Raw genomic sequence first — 15,441 nt, forward strand, 5'->3', positions numbered from 1 at the left:
AGAGCTATTTTGCTGACTCACCCTAGAATCCAGGCCAGATGAATCCCCTTAGTTTCAACTCCAAGTGGCTCTCTCAGGAAGAAAGACTTAGAGGGAGAGACAGGAATCTAGCTGGGAAAAGTCCAGTTATGTTTGTAAGCACAAGACTGATCTTAGAGATTTGTTAAATAAAGGCAAACCCAGGACTGGTGTTACTGTTCGCTCTATTGTGTGTGTTGAGCATGTGAAGGAATGGTATAAGGGCTTTGCCTGCTTGCACCAAAACAGATGTTTTATTGACAAACTTTGTTATTATTTTCATGCGTGGGAATGATGGTGTCCTTCCTGACTCGCGTGGATGGGGTTGCATGAAGATAAGACATGGCCATATTTGGATCCATGTTGTGGATGAGATTTGGCCTTCAGGAATGGAAGTTAAACAATGGACACATCTGAACAAAAGAACATTTTAATCTTAATATAGAATCCAGACCCTGTGGGTTTCTGATTTTTTAAATTTTTATTTTCTGTCTTTGAAATGCTATAAAAACTAATACTGGCTTCAGGCCGAGCTCTGTTGACTGACATCTGGGAAGGACATTTCCCAAACTCACGATACCTAGAACAAAGTGCTGCCAAAGCCAACTGGGAGGCAGATAAGGAGGCATGACAGCCAGCCTCAGGAAGCAATTCCTTTGGCAGAAACACCCTTTGGCAAAACCATCTACAAGGTGTCGCTGATGAAGAGCAGACTGCACAAGTTTTGCAGGCTGTCTTGCTACTAAAACCCACCTCAGGACTGTCGAATCATGCCTGCCTTGGAATCCTGTAGGAGTCTTCTTTAGATTTCTGTGAAGACTTTTCCAGGGGACAGAGGGATGCAGTCTTGCAAAATCTTGCTCACACTCATAGCCCTTACTCAGGTGAGTAGTCTCAAGATTTGGGATATAACGAATACGCCTCATGTTTTATCAGAAAATGTTTTCACAAAGAAAACTCTCTATTTTATATTTTATAACTAAGCTCCATTTTTACTTATTAAAATAGAGTCTTACCCAGTGCCCAATGATGTTAACGGAGAGCGCCCCAAAGTCTTCAGTGCTCATTGGATCAGACATGTAGAAGGCAATTGGAGGCATCTCAGTTTTGCAGTCCATGGACCAAATTTATTGCTATCTTAAGCAGCTGCAACAACATGGACTTGCATTGACAGGGCTGCCCACTCTCTGAAAAGTGATGGTGGTTTCCAGGCAATTACATGTGAGTCACTTCCCTCCTCTTGCAATTGACATCACCAATACTGCCCAGAGCAAGCAGAGAAAGAGTGACCCAGACAGCACATGATTGGGATTCAGCTGTTTGATCAGAGTTCCATCCGTGGCAGGTGCATGGTACCTGCAGTAGCTCTTAGGTAAAAATGTACTTTGAAGGACTGCCACGAAGATGGGAATATGTACAATGTAGGGGTGAAACTCCCCCCCGTGCGGATGACCAGACAAGTCCTGACCTCCACTGAAATCACCCTCTGCTCTGTACAGAGGTGATTTGCACCCTCATTCCTTGGCCAGAGATGCTGTTTATTTGTGGGTCCATTGTCCAGCCCCTCTCACAGTTGCAGCACATGGTTTCATTTGCAGCCAGCTGTATCAGCCTGCAGACCACATAGGAGCAGATTTTCCATTCCATCGAGTACAATGAACCATGCAGGGATTACAACCGTTGCACTTGTGCTCCATGGCTGGGAGCTTCACCGCCTGGGTTAGCTGTGTGGAATAGTGGCGTGCACAGAGAAACAGTAGCTGGCCTAGTGCAATGCTCAGGCTTCTGTGTCAGCAGCATGCTCCTTCAGTGACTTGCCAAGAGCTCTCTCGTTCCCAGACGGCTTTCGCCGCCAGATATTCCCCAACATAATTAATGAAAACAAACCCAGCCGACTACAAGCACAATACAGGCCAAATTCACCAACAGCTTCCTTGTGCTTGGAGGGAGTTATGCCCTATCAGGACACTCCTTCTGTGGACCTGCCCTGTTGAGCCTGCTCATTCAGTGTTCCAGGTGGGTCATTTACCCTGCTCTGGCTGTAGGGGAAGTGGATCTGCAGACAGGAACGCAGCATCTGGCACTGACCTGTTCCTAGGAGCCTGGGAAAATGCTTGGGCTGGGGTTGATAGTGTTTATTTGGTATTAGCCTGTTAATACAAACAAGCCTGAAGGAGGAGGGTGATTTCTGGCTCTATACATCATGTGTTGACTGCACTAGGAGGAGGCTGGGAAGCCACCCATGTGTGCCAGCAGTGAGCTCGACCTAGAGTGAATGGATAAAAAAGAAACAGTCACCAGACAAGGGAAAAGATAAGTCCTTATCTTCCCGCTCATGTGGGTTGCTATGTACTCACCAACATCACTCAGAGCAGAAAGGCAGCTAAAAGCCGAGCAGCAGCGTGTTTGAACATACTCAAGTCTTGGCTGCTGCCAGTCGGAAAGAGAAATTACTGGACTCAAAAGAGGAAACACAGTGCTGCCTGTTCCCCTTTGTTGGTATTGCAGAACAACACCAGCACTACAAGACTTTCCCAGATCTGTGTGGGCTGCTGGGTCTTTGCACTCCACATGGCACAGAGAGGAGATGGGGAAATAATCAATAAGCAATTATCTTTGCAGCTGCTTATGTCAAAACCATTCATGAAAAATCTCACTCTTCCTTAGAAACAGCTATTCAGATTTTGTGGCCAACAGAGCCAGAGTCCAAAGCCCGGTGGCAGTTACTCTGCCGAGCAGTACTCACAGAGCTGGCTCCACTTTTAGTATAAGCTCAAAGGGTCGCAATCTTCATGTGGCACGTACAAGTGAAAAATGAGATTTAGCAGCCCTGTGCAAATGACAGGTTAGTCAGCCAGAGCTTGCGGCACACAAAAAGCTGGCGCTGTCTTAGTCTCCGACACCAAAATTAAAACTAACTCCTTGGCTCAGAACAGGCTCTTATGGTAGGAAAAAGTAACAACATTCTTTCCCCATCACACAAATAAAACTGTTTTCCTGGACACTACTGAACCCAAATGGGACAACTCGCCTATTCACACTGTGTGAAGGGGCACTTACCTCTTGAGTGCCTTCAAGTGTCTGGGTGTGGTACTGCAGACTTTTTCCCACCCCTGGCACCCGGTACAGGCTGCCAGCCAACCTGAGCGGGTCTTCAGTGGCATGGCCCTCTGGCCATATCACAAAGTCCAGATGAACCTGGGGGTATTAAAGAGTCCAGTAACTAACAGTCTCTTTGCCCCTGCTGGGGCCTTCATCCCTGGCTCTGGGCCCTTTAGATTTGACCTTTTTGTTCAGGCTCCCAAATGAGGCTTATCCTCTTCTTGGGCTTCATGGCACTTTACCTATGGCTGATAGGGTTGGCCCACCCTCTACTCCGGGTTTCAATCCAGGGACCCTATGCACAGCAACCAGGTACTGTTTATTCAATCTGTCACTGCTGCTTCCCTGGGCCCCTTGCTACTGGAACCTTTGATCTCCAGCCCTAACTGCGGGCCCGTGTCCCTAGGTCCTTCTCCCTCTGCAGTTGCAGTGTAAGTTCAGCCAGCCATGAGTGCTGTCTACTTGTCGGCCTTTGACTAAAGAGGAGCACCCTCCTTCACCCCTCTGCTCCCCACTGGGAACTGACCTGCTAAGGCCCCTCAGGATCTTTTATTTGAGCCTGTTGAGCTCTGACTGGTCATCACTAGCCCTTCTAGCCTTTGATGGACCAGGTCTTTCCTCCTTCCAAGATGGCCGTTCCAGTGAGGCCTCTCTAAGCAAGCCTAGAGGATGCAGCTTTGCGGCTTTTTTTTCTGCCCATCTTGCGGTTTCTTGGGACGGAGTGTAGCAGAGCAGCGGGGCCTCCAGCAGGGGACACGAAGGCCTGGTACACGCTGTCACACACACATACTAAAAGGACCCTTTAGGCATTCACTCCAGGGCTTTTATTGAACTAAAATCAAATGGATACCTTTGGTACTGAAGGGCGAGACACTGGGCACTGCCATCTGCATGTGAGTGCACACAGTATGTTAGCAGAATATAAAAAATCTCCCTGGCACTGCAGAGAAACTGCACTGGCAGATCTACCAATCAGAAGGCTGCCGTCTCCCAACTAAAGCATGGGATTTAGCACTAACGAAGTCCAACAATTCTCTTCTCCTATCTGACCAACTCCCTCCTCTTAGGTTCATGTAACAGAAAACTATGAAAGAAATGAGCAGAAAGGTAAAAGATTGGGCTTTTACAAATAGTATTGCATCCAACTTTACATCAAAATCGGTGTAAAATTGAAAGAGTGCAAACAAATGCTAGATGCTCACGGACAGGCCCAGAAGAAAATGGAAACAGGTATATGGACTGCATTCTTGTCAAGGTATGTGAGTGCCTAACTTCAAAAAGAAACCCAGGTGCTGCATATGCGACAATTTAATAACTTACCAACACGAGCTGGCTTTGGTGAATCTTTAGTGAACTGCCAGACCTGACTCCTTCATCCCTTCTGAGCAGGACAGATGGCAGGAAAAGTGGTCATGAGTAAGTGCACAGTTAGAAATCTGACACTGTATGCCTCAGCATAAGGAACATCCGGCTGGCTTCAACCCTGTGTAAGTGTTTGCAACTTCACTGAAGCTAAACAGGCTGCATCTACTTGTGCCCTGATCCCTAGATTAAGATGAACCGAACTTCAGGGCCGTTAGCTGAGGCCGCATTGTTTGTAAGAAGAGAGATGGAACCAGCGCTTGGATACTACAACTACACCCTGGGATGGTGAAGTGAAACAAAATAGAAGGCTGTAATAGAAATGTAATAACAATACATAATTCTTCAGTGATGGCCATGGACAAAACGGTTCAGGGCACAATCACCAAATTCATGTCACCTAAACATCCCCCCACCCCGTTCTCCTGGGACAGGCAGGGGCCTGATCGAGACCCCCGGATCAGCAAGGCTGCTCTCACTTACACTGGCAAAAGCAGTCCCCACTGGGCTATTGTGTTGGCTGAGTCTTGGCAGAACACAGCATACTCCAGCCCCGGACATTATTATTATCATTTGGAATTAATAGTTTTGTAGAGTCCAAGGAGCCCCAGCCACGGACCAGGACACCATGGTGCTAAGCACTGTATGTGGCCTTTCCCTGCCCCTAGCCAGAGCCCCAGCCTACCCCATGTACCAGAGAAGCAGGAGGAACTGCCTGTATGTAAGTTCAAGATTTCCCCCATGCCAGAATCTGACCCTTAATCTCCCTGGGTAACCCATGTATCTGTCTTCCTTATTTCGCATCCTACCAATGACAAATGGTACACTGCCAGGCAGGCTACTCAGTGAGCCTGGTCCTGGTCACATTCATTATTTCCTGTGAGGACTGGTGATCCCATCATGACTCTCTGTGTCTCGGGCACAGCTTGCTGGCACTGAGAGACACCTGCGTGCTGTGTGATGGAGAAACAGACCCATTAACATTATTACAGCAGGCTCCCATGCACTTTCTGAGACTCTGGAAGTGCATAATGCAGCTGTTGGAGCCAACAGAAATTGCACTTCTCTCATCATTTAAAACCAGAGCCTTGTGAAGAGATTTTCAGTACTGAGTGTGAGCTATGGGAGTTCTTGTGTTTCAGAACGTGGGCTGCGACTATGAAATTGACTCCAACGCTGTTGAGGATCGGTGCGGGGTGTGCCATGGGGATGGATCCACCTGCCAGACTGTGAAAAAGATGTTCGAGGAGAGCGAGGGGCTGGGTAAGGCTGTCTGTCACAACCATCTGCCAGCCTGTCCCTGAACTTTTGCTGGTTCCTGTTCTGACAGGGAACATTTGTGAGCAGCATGAATTGGTGAGAATGCACGGCACCTGCCATGTTCCATGACGGACACATTTAGGAAGGGAAGCAGGTCATTAAAGGTTAAACAAATACTAATAAGATATAGCAAGAAAAGGAGCTCAGAGATTTTGCAGGTAGAAGGGACAAATCCACCACACAGATCCTTTTCTCCAGGAACCCTGCAAGCTAAGGCCGGAGGCTGCTAGATTGGCAGGCAGGGGATGTGCTGTGGAATGCACGTGTGAGCAGCATGTACTCCTGGCCAGTTCATGCCAGTGGCGGCAGCATTTGTAGTAACTTTCTGGGGAATAGATAAGTCTTTACTTGGCAGATCACCATGCTGCTTAGGGGACACAGTGCATGTGGATGGCCCTGGTTTTTCAGGGTCCTTGAGGTACCCTTCAAGGTACTCTGCTTGACTCAGGACAACACAGTTACCTAGAGCGAGTCACTTAGCATCTTTGTGCATCAGTTTTCCCTGTCTGTGAAACAGGGAAAACTCCAACCTCACAAGGAGACAGTAGTTCATCACAGTTTATAAAGGGCTTTGAGATCCTTTGGCAGAAGGTGCTGTAAAAGTGCGGTGTACCGTTATTACTATTTATCATTATGTTTTTGAGCACCAAATTCCCTCACAACTTTTTTTTAAAATAGGAAAGCTCTGTTTCTGTTCCATGCTTTATATATTAAAATGCCAAGATGGTTTTTGTACAGATAGATAGAGACAGCACTTCTTTTCATTAAAGAAACATGACTGGAACTTTGTAAAGTATAACCAAGCAACCTTAATAACTAAACGTGGCCCTGAAAACTGAGCAAGTGGACAGAATGAGGTTAGGTCAAAGATCTCGCCTATTTGAATAAGAGAGAGAGAGAAAAAGATTCTGAATTGTTGTTTTAAATGATTTTCTTAATACAAACACCCTTAATCTGTAGATCCAGTTTTTCCCTTTATCAGCAGTATGGGGGGATGGGCAGGACTGGTTTACAAACAGGAACTCTTCAATAACGCAACTGTTAGGAAATTCCACAGGGGAAAGTATGGTCAGCAATAAAGAGAAAGTAAATTATTGGCAGTGCAATTGTTCTGAAAGGCATTGGCTATGACATGTAGGAAGCTAAGGGAGTGATTCCATCAATATCATTCATTTCATTCTGATTTATATTTGTTAGAGAACAAAAACTTGAAATCATCTTTTACTATTTAATCTTGCTCCTTTTAATATCACTGATACTTTTGCACTTGACTTCCAGGGGGCAAAGCTTTAGCCTTTGGAACAGAGACATGTTAAATTGATTATCATCCCAGTGTTTACTGCTTGGAGGAAAAAATATCCATTTACAGACCTTTGCTGCTAGGCCATTGTCTGCACTCTGTAGAGAAATCTGAGTTAGCTGGACCTCTGGGTTCACCTTAACAGAAGGTTTTAGAGGGTTTGGATGGTCAATGTGGACAAGGTAAAAGCACGTTAAATGCATTGGTCAAGGCTCAGTGGGGACACTTTCAGTTCTGCAATGGAATGGACCAGCAGAAAACACAGCCTGGCTCCATGTAAGATTCTGCATGTGGCTCACTGGAAAGAAAGATGTGAAAAATACAGGAGCAGGTATAAATACATGAAAGGATGGGGTAGCTTTACTAAGTGTGAGGTCAGTCTAACGAGATAAATCACCTAACAGCAGAATACCAAGGGAGGAAAAATAACTTTTGAAGTGGTAAGAGAGTGGCCCATTATAGACAGTTGACAAGAACAGTGGTTCTCAAACTGGGGCCACCGCTTGTGTTGGGAAAGCCCTTGGCTGGCTGGGCTGCTTTGTTTACCTGCCACATCCACAGGTCCAGCTGATCGGGGCTCCCACTGGCCGCAGTTCGCTGCTCCAGGCCAATGGGAGCTGCGGGAAGTGGTGGCCCCAGTTTGAGAACCACTGAACAAGAAGGTGTGAGTAACAGAAGGGAGAAATTAGTATTGGGGAAATGAAGTTTAGGTTTTGTAGTGACCCTGAATAAAGACTGGGAGTGGTTGGGTCATTACAAAAGCTAAACTTCATTTCCCCAATACTAATTTCTCCCTTCTGTTACAAACACCTTCTTGTCAACTGTCTGTAATGGGCCACTCTCTTACCACTTCAAAAGTTATTTTTCCTCCCTTGGTATCCTGATGTTAGTTGATTTATCTCATTAGACTGACCTCACACTTGATAAAGCAACCCCCATCCTTTCATGTATTTATACCTGCTCCTGTATTTTTCATTTCATACATCCGATGAAGTGGGTTTTAGCCCATGAAAGCTTATGCCCCAAATAAATTTGTTAGTCTCTAAGGTGCCACAAGGACTCCTTGGTTTTTTTTGCTGATACAGACTAACACCGCTACCCCTGAAACCTGGAATGAAAGAACTATTTTATCTGAGGCCCCAGGTACTCGCTGGTGCTGAAATCAGCAACTAAAAGACAAAATGCTCTGTTTAATCAGCTTGGCGGCTCTCATTGCTCTAGCCAGTTGACTGGAAGTGATTGATTTATCTGGCATGGGGTTCTTCTGTTTGTTCGACTGCCTGAGACTGACAGTCAATGAAATTCCCAGGTTACGTTGACATTGGGATGATCCCAGCTGGAGCCCGGGAGATTAGAATTGAGGAAGTGGCAGAAGCAGGAAATTTTCTGGCTTTAAGGAGTGAAGATCCAGAGAAATACTTTCTGAATGGCGGGTGGACCATCCAATGGAACGGAGATTACAAAGTGGCTGGGACAACCTTCACCTACGAGAGGACTGGAAACTGGGAGAACCTCACATCCCCTGGGCCCACAGGGGAGCCCGTCTGGATCCAGGTACTTATACGATGTTTTATTTTGCCATGTAGCCACATGTGACAGGTGCAAAGATCTGTGTGGGGCAGATCAACATGCAGCAAAGCTCTTCACAAATATAAACTTAGAAAAATGCCAGTGACAGCTAGGAAGGGCACTTAGTCCTCATTCGCTGATAACATAGCTCTGATTATTAGAAGTAGTATTATGATATTGTCTTGAGACAACAACCAAAATCTAGGCCTCACTGAGCTAGGGACTGTACATTCACTTAAAGTCCTTGCTCCAGAGAGCCTGCAATCTAAATAGACACGATGGACAAAGGATTTATCTTCCTTTTACAGAGGGGGAACAGATACACAGAGAATTAAGTGACTTGCTCAAGGTCACACAGGAATTCTATGGCAGAGCTGAGATTTGAACCCAGAGCTGCCAAGGCCTTATCCATAAGACCATCGTTCCCCTTGATTAGGGAAGTGTTAAGCTTTAAAGCAGAGCAAATGTCTTATCATTCCGAATTGGGTGTAATTTCTCTCCCAGTATGATTTCAAATCAGCAAAGCACAGCTGAGCCTATCAAAATATTTTCAATTCGTGGTAATTGCAGCCAGTGGAATAATTTTGATTTTCCTTGCTGAGTCCAATTTAAACAGTTGCTCTGGTTAGACAGCACACCTACAGCTATGCATAACAGAACCTGGCAAACCTACCACCAGATCCTGCCGAATGAAGTGTGCATTTGGTGGAGCTCAGAGCAACCGACTATTAAAAGTCTCATGCAAGGAAAACGTTGGACTGGTTATCACACCATCTCGCTGCTGCTTGAGCTGAGGAACGAGAGCACTTGCATTCGCCGTCTGCGGAGCCAAACCGCAAGTGCTGTAATCTCTTTATAGGAACTCAGCTGTACTGTGCTGGCAATCAGATACACCTTAGACTCTGGAAATCCCTTCTGCTCTTCCCTTTCGCATCAGAGCTCACAGCTGCCAGTGGGATTTCTCTATAGAAGAGCACAGTATGCCTAGTTCTCTCTGCTCATGGGGCAGTCAGAATTTCAGCACAAACTGGTGCTTTGACGGCAACTAGTAATCGTGCATGTTTCTTTGGGACCAGCTGTAATTAGCAGCCAGAAGGATTCGCTTGATCTGACACGCATATTTCCAAATTAGTGGGTGGATCCAGCCCATGTTCTTTGCAGCTGAAACTAATCCAAAGAGCAGCATTCCTCAAAACATTTACACAGGAGAGAGAATACTAAAAGAAATGTCTATTTCCTGAATCCTTTTTCTTATCTCATAGGGAAAGGGGAAAGAGATCACAACATTTTTAACAGGGTTAACAGAGCCCTCAAGATGCTTTGACATAAGACCCCTTGGCCTAGATGCCCCTTCCTGAATGCAGCAGCAGTGTTGGGTTGGTTTGCAGTGCAAGGCCATGACAATGCCATTATCCCATTACAATGCAGTATTGTGACCTGGTGGCATCTCGCCAACCCCTCAAGCATCCTGTAGCCAAGAGTCTTGGCATGAGGGTCAGCCCATGGCCTGCACTAGGGCACTAACTATGGCAGGGGGGAGGGGGCTGATGGATATATATACAAATATAACATTTGGTTTGCAGTGTTAAAGGCTCTGCAAATCAGCCTGCTTTGTGGGAGTAATGTCAGCTCCGGATGCTCACGGGAGTGAGGGGAGAACCACAAACGATGAGAATCTCTTACTCAGGGCAAAATCCAGACCCTCTGTTCCCCCCAGCCCCCAAGAGTCATGTTTCTAGGCTATAAAGAGGCATGAACACAGCTCTGTAATAGCAGCAAGAGGGAAGCACCAAGAAACTTTCTGAGGCAAACGGAGACAAAGATTTTGCCCCACTCTTATTTTAAGTTATTGTTCCCGAGGAGATAAGCCAAAGTTCGGGGCCTTGCAGGGTTGCTTTCATTAGAATAATACATTGATGATGTGTATCAGGTATATTCTCAATTCAATCTTGTTTATTTACCAGAAATGTCCCCAAAATCCTTTCTCCCTGAACACAGCAGACACAAGCAGCAGCAGGCAGTTTCCTTGCTCAGAAATCCCCAAGTCTGACACACCAGCAAGCTCTGTACCCACAAAGCCCTGTCCCTCTGCTTCCTCTCCGGGTCACACTCACAACTCTTTCCCCTGTCTTTCTGCCTCCAGCATACACAGCCTGGAACCAGTATCCCAGCCCTGGCGCCTGTCCCCAGGGAAACCCCTCAGCCCATGGTTTTGCTATGACCTACCATGCAGGCTAGTACAGGTGCTAGCCCCAAAGTCACCACCTGGTTTTACTACAGGGCTTGATTGTCCTTCCATTGAGCCTGAAAAAGAGTGCCTGCCCCATTGGCTTTAACGTGGTCTGTGATGGCTTTGGATCCCAGATCCCTTGCTGGCAGCCATCATCACCTTCCAATGTAATGTTACACAGGAATCAGCTGCAGCTTGAACTATTAATCTAAATTTCCATTTGGGGATTTCAAAAAAGTCTCATCTAGGACTTTGGAGACCCCAGTTCATTCCCGTCCTCGGCCACAGACTTCCTGCAAGATGTCAGGCAGGTCACTCAGCTTCTGTGTGCCTCAGTTCCCTGTCTGCGCAAAGGGGCTAACACTGCATCTCCCCTCCCAGGGCTATTGTGAGGATAAATGCATTAAAACGCGTGAAGTGCTTTGAGATCTACCAAGGAAAAGCACTAGAGAAAAGATTATTATTTGCCATCCATTCAGATTTTGCTCCTGTGGTTCAGCAGGTCACCAGACACCCTCCCCCCGCCTCCCCTCGAAGGAATTGGAGTTCTGTCTGCGTAATTCAGCAGGCTCTTGTTTGTAGGGAAGAGTCCTCTTCACTTCTGCCCATTCCCTTCATCTATTAATCTAATTACTTACTTTTAGCAAGAGCAACAAAGTTTCTTTTTCCTGCCCAAACTTCCGCTCAGTGTGAATCTGCCTCATATTAACTAGCATATAGGTTTGTGTCTTTCAGGTAGCCAGACTCACTTCACTAATGAAGTTTTGATCATTTTTCCTTTTAAAACACGAGCTCTCCTAGGAGTAGCCAGCCGTCCCCTCTCCCTCATGTTTAAATACCTTTCCAAACAGCACTACTCTGCAGTAAAGGCCGGGCCCATGTCACTATTTACATTAAATAACGAAATTGTCAGAAGTTTCTGATTATGCAGGCTCAAAATTTTATTCCAGTTGGATCTCTGCCAACTTAACTTCCAGCCCAGGAGTGAGTCTTTAAGTTTTAAAAATAAAGGGGGCTGATTTCTCCTCTCATTTTACACCACTTTGCACCAGCATCACTGTTTGACTTCAGTGGAGCTACGATCATTATAGACCAGCGTTGGCGGAGAAGGCCCATAAAATGCTGCCCAGAGACAGCTCCCTGAGGGGAAAGGAGCCTATACACAGAGTGACTGTGCAGTGGTCTCCTGGGGACATGCTGTGGGGATGGGTTTATGTGGAATTTGGACTTCAAGCTCCAACGCAAACCAGTCAGACCCCAGGACATTCAGAACAAAGCCTGACCTTCCCCTTTGCCCACATCCTGTCCGGTCATTGGCCGATCTCGCTGTGGCAGGAGCCAAGGACAGTGCTCTACCACGGTCATGAATTTTTGTTAGCTTTTGTCAACTCTTGAGTTTGGGAGGTGGGAGCGGGGGGAGAACATCAGAAATCATTGAATCATAGAAACATAGGTGTGAAAGGGACCTTGTGAGATCATCTAGTCTATCCCTTCGCTCTGAGGCAGGACCAAGTCAGCTGAGAGCATCCTGGACAGGTGTTTGTTTAACCTGTTCTTAAAAACCTCCCCCATGACAGGGATTCCACAACCTCCCTGGACCTCCCTGTTCCAGAGCTTATCTATCCTTAGAGTTAAAAAGGGTTTTCTACTGTCTGACCTAAAGTTCCCTGGCTGCAGATTAAGCCCATTACTTCTTGTCCTACCTTCAGTGACCATGGAGAACAATTGATCCCTGTCCTCTTTAGAACAGCCCTTAACACATTTGAAGACTGTTATCAGATCCCCACTCAGTCTCCTTAAACATGCCCAGCCCTTTTAGTCTTTCCTCACAGCTCAGCTTTTCTAAACCTTTTATCATTTTTGTTACTCTCTTCTGGATTCTCTCCAGTTTATCCACATCTTTCTTAAAGTGCGGCACCTGGAACTGGACACAGCACTCCAGCTGAGGCCTCACCGGTGTTGAGGAAACCAAGACAATTATTTCCCATGTCTCACATGCGACAATCCTGTTAATATCCTCCAGAATGACATTAGACTTTTTCGCAGCTGCATCACATTGTTGGCTCATATTCGATTTGTGACCCATTGTAACTCCCCCAGACCCTTGTGAGCAGTACGGCTCACCTACCATCATCCCCATTTTGTACTTGTGTGTTTGACATCGCTGCACGTAACAGAAAATGATGCCCTAGTTCTGGGGTTCAGCTAGGGGGACCTCAGCCTAGGAAGGATAGTTATTATTATTTGTGCATGTTCCTAAAAAGTCAGTGTACATTTTAAGAAATCCACTGCACAATTCGTCTGCTGGGCAGCAGGGATGGGGGAGGGGTGGATATAGGTCCTTTGCCCTGGTTATTGCAAATGTTAATTTCAACAGGCTCTTCTCTTTGCTTAGACTAGAGCAAACAACCCAGGGAGCAGAGGGAGCAGTTAATGAATTTCAGAGTTTATTCATGCCAGTGGTGAGCTGTTTACTTTAACATTCCCCTCCTTCGCCTCTCCTCCCCTCCCTCCCACTCCCATTGACAGGAAAGTCTTTTTTTCTTTTTCCAAATGATGAGAATGTGTATTAGGTTTACTCCAGCTGGTAGGTTCCTCAGGAGTTCTAACCCAAAAGTTCCCCACCTATCCTGGGCTCTCCTGTGATGGGGCTGGGCAGCCTGAACTCACGTCTGTTGTCAGCTCCCCAGGAAGCCTTTTCACAAACATGTATGTTTGAGGCACCTGAGGAACGCTCTGAATAAGAGCAAGACGTGAATCCCAATAAATCACTGCTCAATGGCAGTTACAGAAGGGCTGGTGCTTATTTGAAAATTGTCCTGTTCTGCAAACAAATCCCACCATTTTACTTGTCGCCCTACTCAATGTAAAAGCATTGCTGGAAGTAGTATTTTTCAGAGCTGCTTTATATTTTAATTGGCTGTGGCTGCGGCTGCTTGTGGGGGGCTATCAATCTATATGAAGAGATGGTCTGAAAAGTAACAAGGAAATCGAATAATTTTAAAGCAATTATTTCTATGTGGATTTCACAGAAGCCAATTCTCATCCCAATTTTCAGCTATGGATCTGGCTGCGCAAATGCACGTACTCACTGCTGCAGACACCAGCCCTGGTTGGTTTAACACAAAGTCTCCCGGTTGATGGAACCTCTTGATGCTTTTGAATGGGAGTTACCTGAGAACTGTTCTCTTTAGGACTATGAGCCTGACGCTTCTATTAAAGTCAATGGGCACTTGGCACTGACTTTCATGTCAGTAGAACCAGCCTCTACCCTCTTGTGGTTCATAGTCTGTTCATTTCTAACATCTGCAGTTCCACATCTGAACAATCAGTTGCCCAAAGGTTCACACAAAATGCAGCATACGATGATGCCTCTTTGAAATACAGCCAGAGCAAATCACACGTGGGCATTTGGGTTTATTTGTTGATTTAACTGCGTTATTCCGTTTTACTGCCCCTTAATACATGGAAAGACAGATTGCATCTGCTTTCTGAGCTGTGTTAATTCAAGGGGGAAAAGCAAAGGCAAAAGGAAATAAGACACTCCCTCGGTGCAAGGCAAGTTGTTCTCAAATACCTGAAGGGGAGGAAGGGGCTCCCTAGGAGTTCTTGGCTTTGTAATTTTGCAGATAGAATCTTAGACCACAGATTTCCCTACTTAATTATTTCCCCTTGTGTTTGCATTCCCGTCCTTTGCAGGCTGCCTGGGTAAAAGGTAATGACAGCAACAGCTGTCATGAGAAGCCTGCCTGTATCCTTTCCCTGGGATGCAGAGTTTTGCTGTATGTGTCAAATGGAACCCCAGCCCCCAGCATCCACAGCGTTATGACATTCCCTTCCACGAGTGGGGTGGGAGGGAGACGGGAGATCCTGGGGCCTAATCCTGTGCATCCTTGAACTCTGTGTTGTCATTTACGCCTGTGAAAGGTGAGGGCTTGCCTCTGCCTGCTGAAGTCAGTGGTGCAGGATCATGCACTCAGGGCCGTGGGAGTGTTTGAAATTACCACTGGTGTAAATAAGTGGGGAATTCTGATTGGATACTGTTTCATGCCCACTTTGTACAGGTGCACATGGCAGCAGAAAGTGCAAAGCAGTGGACTATCAGGCCCCATATTCTTATTGACCCTGTATTATTTGCATGTTATGTCAGGGATCTTCTATTTACAATGAATATATTTCCCATCATTCCTCCACCAGTTTTTGACAGTCCTTTTCCAGGAGGTAAATACTAGTTTCTGTCTCTACTTGTAAACAAACACCTGTAGGCAAAGTATCTCAGTCCAACCTGGGACACCCTTCCTCATGCTCTTGCAAACCCAAGCCTTTCTTTGCAGAAGCTAATTGTAGAGCAAGTCATGCGTTCCCAAGCCTAGCTGGCCAAAAGATCTATGCTATGCTTCATAGCACAAAAGAAGTTTTGCATAATTGGCCAAACTCTCAGGCAGCGTAACTTTGGCAATCCAGCCAGTGACTTTTATTTATTTAGCTTATATTTAATTAAATATTAACTATAAGAAGTGCCTGATACTGCTGCCATGTT

The 15,441-nt window shown here is 46.0% G+C and overlaps 1 protein-coding gene across 1 annotated transcript in view; it reads left to right on the forward strand.

Moving 5' to 3' along the window:
- ADAMTS7 (ADAM metallopeptidase with thrombospondin type 1 motif 7) overlaps positions 1–15,441 on the forward strand; it is a 133,510-nt gene that overhangs the window by 44,875 nt on the left and 73,194 nt on the right. Inside the window, exons 13-14 of the mRNA XM_050967329.1 lie at positions 5,625–5,745; positions 8,412–8,656. Of these exons, the coding sequence (XP_050823286.1) occupies positions 5,625–5,745; positions 8,412–8,656 (366 nt within the window). The remainder of the gene's footprint in view (positions 1–5,624; positions 5,746–8,411; positions 8,657–15,441) is intronic.

The sequence above is a fragment of the Gopherus flavomarginatus genome, chromosome 9 (genome assembly GCF_025201925.1).
Source record: "Gopherus flavomarginatus isolate rGopFla2 chromosome 9, rGopFla2.mat.asm, whole genome shotgun sequence".
NCBI classification, from domain to species: domain Eukaryota; kingdom Metazoa; phylum Chordata; order Testudines; family Testudinidae; genus Gopherus; species Gopherus flavomarginatus.